This window comes from Diachasma alloeum, unplaced genomic scaffold (genome assembly GCF_001412515.2).
Source record: "Diachasma alloeum isolate Michigan unplaced genomic scaffold, Dall2.0 Dall_scaffold_00278, whole genome shotgun sequence".
NCBI lineage: Eukaryota > Metazoa > Arthropoda > Insecta > Hymenoptera > Braconidae > Diachasma > Diachasma alloeum.
In genome coordinates, this window is record NW_021680417.1 from 648,048 (window position 1) to 653,538 (window position 5,491).

At 44.9% G+C, this 5,491-nt stretch overlaps 2 protein-coding genes across 2 annotated transcripts; both read right to left on the reverse strand.

Annotated features, from left to right (window-relative positions):
- Positions 1 to 646: 646 nt before the first annotated feature.
- On the reverse strand, positions 647 to 2,173 carry LOC107038158. The gene has a single exon (XM_015257075.1). It carries the CDS (start codon positions 2,171 to 2,173, stop codon positions 647 to 649), a length of 1,527 nt encoding a protein of 508 aa, XP_015112561.1.
- A 99-nt stretch (positions 2,174 to 2,272) lies between these two features.
- LOC107038159 lies at positions 2,273 to 3,904 on the reverse strand. The gene has a single exon (XM_015257076.1). It carries the CDS (start codon positions 3,902 to 3,904, stop codon positions 2,273 to 2,275), a length of 1,632 nt encoding a protein of 543 aa, XP_015112562.1.
- Between the last annotated feature and the right edge of the window lie 1,587 nt (positions 3,905 to 5,491).

The following is a 5,491-nucleotide window of genomic DNA, read 5'->3' on the forward strand; positions in this document are numbered from 1 at the left end:
ATCCGTTATTTCCTCCATGAATCACAATTGCAACGGATCAGTATACAGTACAGGGATGAAGTTATCACATCTCTACACGGTGTAGTTTTGAAGATAGCTGTTGTGGAGGGTGTAAATAATCGATGGATATACTTCGTTTTGTATTTTATGCACAATAACTGTATTAATTACTCAAGAAGAGAATATTGTTTTGCAATGTGGGACATGACGCGAACGCCATGCCATAGTAACCAGCCCAAAAAATACGTTAAGCAATGTAGGCAACTTTTGAAACTTGAAAGAAACTAGAAAATTACTTCTGTTGGGTTTTCTACTCTATCGACTGCCCAAACTATAACATCTCTCCCACCTTGGATTGTCAGCTAGACAATTCAACTAATAAACCTTTAAATTTAAACCTTTAAATATATGGAAACAAAAACATAGACTCTCAACTCAACCCCCTCTCAATCTATCAGTCTCGGGGTTTTTTTGACCACTCGTCCACTTCTAGTTAGCACCTTGCGATCCTCCACTCCTGGCAGGACTTCAGCAGCTTTGGTTTCCAATTTCTTCTTTTTCTGGGTGCCGGCACGACGAACTTTAGAGGCCGAGAGGCACTGTATGCCAGTTCTCTGGCTTAGCATCTGAAGCTCGGAGAATTTCCTCAGTCTCGCTCATTGACATCTCCAATGGATACAGCTTCTGGATGGGTCTCCCGGAATCTGACATAACCATTTGCTATCTTGAGTTTGACAACTTGAATTTCCCCATCCTTCCCTGGGAATACTTGATCGACTCGGGCAAGAGGCCATTCGAGCCTCTTAACGTTGTCACTCCCCACGAATACAACGTCTCCTTCCTTGATCTTGATGAGAGCTGGCTTGGTGACCCCATGTTGCTTCAATTGTCCAAGGTATTCGATTCGGAATCGCGAACGTAGTTCCTCTCGTAATCTCTGGTGATACTTGACTCTTGCATTCAGAGAAGTGGAGTCCACCTTATCAAGATCAGGTACTCCATAATCAGGAAGATCTCTGAGAAACATATCGGGAGACAGAGGTACGAGCTGTTGGAGGTCTTCTGCTAGGTAGGTGAGAGGACGCGCATTGATGATCGCCTCACAGTCACAGAGGATAGTGGATATTTCCTCGAAGGTGAGGGAAGCCTTTCCCAACGTTCTTTTCAGGAGATCCTTCACCATTCTCACCATTCGCTCCCACCATCTACCCCACCAGGCTGCTAAGGGAGAGTTGAACCGCCAGTCAATACGTGTTAAAGCTTCCTGAGTTATGATCGTTTCCCAGTCCAAACTTCTCAGAGCATTGGATCCATCAACGAAGTTAGTGCCATTATCACTATATAACACAGCAGGACCTCCTCTACGAGCTATAAATCGTTTGAGTGCCTCCAAAAAAGAGTCCGTAGAGAGGGTAGACACCAATTCCAGGTGAATGTCCCGGTAGACTGCACAGGTAAACAAGACAATCCAGCTCTTGCTTCCATCTCTGAGAAACAGTGGACCTGCCAAATCAACACCAGAAACTTCGAAGGCACTTGCATCTCTCACTCGATTTTCTGGAAGAGGTATTGAGATAGATTCCAGTCTCTTGGCAGTATATCTCTTACACCTCGCACAATTCCTCACAACGGATTGTACCGCTCGTCTGCTGGATAATATCCATACTCGTTCCCTTAGTTTATTGAGAGTGGTGTCAATGGAACCATGTTTGAGTTCTAGATGACAATCTTCAATCAACCTGTTCACCAACAAATGTCCACTATCCAGAATCACTGGACACCGGAAGCCCATGGAGTCGTCACGATATGCTACTGGTGTCTTGAGTCGTAAGAGACCCATCTCTTCTCTGTAAACCACCAGATCACTTAGACGAGAATCTTTCTCCCCATCAAAACACTCAGACTGTACCATTTTGAAGACTGCATACTCTGCTGCCTGTAGTTCTTGCGCTGTCAACGTCTGGATGCGGATCTTTTCTTTGTTCCTACAGTTGTTGACAAATCGTAGAGTCCAAGCAATGAGACGAATGATTTGAGAGTACCTCAAATACTTCCTCAAATACCAAGGGGGCTGGTTGTTCTCTGGGTTCAACTGCGATGAATTGGAGGCAGTGATCAATGTTATAGCAGTCTTTGGGGTCTTGAGCTTCTTAGTGGCCTTCTTCATCTCCATGTTGACCTCGTTCTCATCAACAGGTTCAACTGCTCGAGGCCACTGTTCAGGAGGCAACTTCAACCACTCTGGTCCCCGATGGCACCTTGAATCCACCAATTATTTAGCTGTGCAGCCCCTCGATGCCAAGTCTGCTGGATTGGAGACTCCAGGTACATGGGACCACTGCTCTGGATCCGTCAATTGGCGAATCTCCTGGATACGATTCCAGACAAAGGTTGCCCACTGTTTATTCCTTTGTATCCAGGTTAGTACTGTACTGGAGTCTGTCCAATAATACAACTCACAATGTAAATCTGGAACAGCAGAGACCACCGAGTGCATCAGCCTTGCTCCCACCGTTGCTGCCAGCAATTCAAGTCGAGGTATTATGGTTTCTTTAGGAGAAATGCTTGCTTTTGTACTGACGAACTCGACTTCAACGCGGTTGTTGCTCTCTACTCTGGCAAAAATTACAGCTGCGTAAGCCAAGCTACTTGCATCTACGAATGCATGGAGAGAAATTCTGGATGCTTCCTCCTCCGCTTTGAATAGCCAGCGTGGGATCTTCACTTCTTTCAGCCAAGTCAATTGGTCCATCCAGAGAACAAAGGCATCACGAACCTCATCATCGACTCTGACATCCCAGTCGAGACCCTTAGCCCAAACCTGTTGAAGAAGGATTTTAGGACAAATAACAACTGGACAAATCATACCGAGGGGGTCAAACAACTGCTGAGTAAGTGAGAGCATCGTTCTCTTCGTGATGATGGATGGCTTGCCTTTCTGTACGAGTGGATTGACCAGTGACAGAGTGTCCTCTTCTCGATGCCAACGTAGGCCCAGCACGGACGATTCTGGCTCTGTCTTCTTCAATCCTGAGTACTCCCATGCTCGTAGATCAAAGCCACCGGACTCCAACACACTTGAGCTTATTCTCTGGAACTCTCCAGCCTCTTCGTGAGAGTCAATACTGATCACGCAGTTGTCCACGTAAAAAGACTTCTTTAGTTTACGCAGGACAGATTTCTCACTCTCAGCTCGAGCATCTCTGAGTGCTGAGTCAATGTGGAGGTTCAACGTAGCCCCCAGAATGAACGGACTGTTTGAGACCCCAAAAACAACTCGCTGATGCCTGTATACGATTACTTTCTCAGGATCAGCATCTCTGTACCACAGGAATCTCAAATGATCTCGTTCTTCGATGACTGCCACTTCTTTCTCGCGGAATCTCATCAACAGGCTTGGGATGAGCTCGATGAAATTGGGTCCAGTTTCCAGACAGTCATTAAGAGATGGTCCAGCCTTTTCATGTGCTGAGGCACCGAACACTGATCTGATTCTCGTAGAACTCCCCTCTTTTACTACCGGACGATGAGGTAAATAATAGCTGACACGTGGCACTTCACATACAGGAACTTGTTCAATGTAACCCTCCTGCATCCAGTCATCGAACACTTGTTGATAATCGTCTAACAAATTGAGAGACTTGAGGGTGTTGATGGTCTTCTTGAGTCTGTGTTCAGCACTAGGTCGATTGTCCACCAGAGGAGGATGATTCACCTTCCAGGGGAGCACCACTTCATACCGACCAGCTGAATTCAGCTTCGTTGTCTCCAAAAAACCATCGAGAACTTCTTTTTCATGAGCAGCTTTCGTTTGTTTCTGAACAGGGTCCATGATACCCAGCACATCCAAGCTCCACAGGGCTGATACATCGGTATCTTGAGTGAACATCGAGAGTGTGGTCATTGTCGAAGTTGTGTCAACTGCATGCGACTTTACTTTGCCCATCAAAGTCCAACCCAAACGTGTTCCTATTGCTGTGACCCCACAGTCTAGATTCAAAATTTCACCTGTGTAAAGCTTAGCTGCTACGTCTGCTCCTATATGTCATTCAATGGGCTGTTCCCCTAGTCCCACATCAGTTAGATGTATATTTTTCCCATGCAATTCATCAATCCAGGGCCCTTTCTTAATTTTCGAGATGTTCTGACAGATGGTTTCCTGGTGATAGGCAGTGAAATTGCAGGCGTATTAACTATCCATGTTCCTCAGATGAATCTTGTAGACCTTATGCTCTTGAGGCTGTGTTAGGGTACCACCGAACAGTGAATGGATCAGAGTACGACGTTCCACCATTTCATACCCTAGAAATTCTGCTGCTGGCCCTGAAACATATGAACGGTGCGACCCTGAATCAATGATCGCCCTGACCACTTTCTCCTTGCTGCCGTGGACCAGTTTGACCTTCAGTGTTTGAAGGAATACTTCCATGTCTGTTGAAAAACTGGCAAGATTCTGTTCAGTTGGTTTGACCTTGGATTTGTCCTCAACAGCTGATGTACTACCCACAAGCTTACACATCAACAGTACGTGCTTCTTACCACACCAAGGACATTTTTCGCGATATCTGCAGAACTTACAAGAGTGATTGGTTTTTAAACAATTAAAGCAGGCATTTGTGCTCTTCACGATTTCTACACGTTCTTCCATTGTCATTTTTTTCGCTTTCTCACAACTGTCACTTTTGTGATTTTGCTCACAGAATTTACATGAATCCACTGTCTGACCTTTTGTGTTGAGCAATCCTGCTGCTGTAGCTACGGGTCCATTCTCACTCTTGACTTTCTTTTTCTTGTCGTTGTTCTTAGTGTCTTTACTCTGCTGCTGGGTAGTTGGAGTTATGTCGAAACCTTGTACTGCCATGTCGATACGCTGTTCGGACATAACCTCGGCTTCTAAGAAGTCCATGAACTTCGCAAGACGTACTTGGGCATCAGGGATCTGTAGTGACGTTGAGTGGCGCTGCCAACCCCTCAGTAACTCCTCTGGTAACGAAGACTCCACCAGGGGATACAGCATTGCTGCACACATGTCTGTAGTCACTCCCAGTGATTCTAAAGCCCTGAGTTGAGTCTTTAATTTGTCATAAGTGCTGGACAATGGTCTTTTGTCGTCCTTGTAAAAGGCATTGCTCAATACGAGTTTGAGTAGCTCACGAATATACATTTCCACGAGAAGTTCTTTTTTTTCAACACGATTTTTCAATGCAATATCGCCTCATCATAATTTTCTGCCGAAGAGATTATTGTTTTACAATGTGGGACATGTAGCGAACGTCATGCCATAGTAACCAGCCCAAAAAATACGTTAAGCAATGTAGGCAACTTTTGAAACTTGAAAGAAACTAGAAAATTACTTCTGTTGGGTTTTCTACTCTATCGACTGCCCAAACTATAACATCTCTCCCACCTTGGATTGTCAGCTAGACAATTCAACTAATAAACCTTTAAATTTAAACCTTTAAATATATGGAAACAAAAANACCAGCCCAAA

Bases quoted from the DNA above. Each gene is read 5' to 3' on its own strand.
- LOC107038158 (XM_015257075.1), bottom strand. From the start codon at position 2,173: ATGGAGATGAAGAAGGCCACTAAGAAGCTCAAGACCCCAAAGACTGCT.
- LOC107038159 (XM_015257076.1), bottom strand. From the start codon at position 3,904: ATGACCACACTCTCGATGTTCACTCAAGATACCGATGTATCAGCCCTG.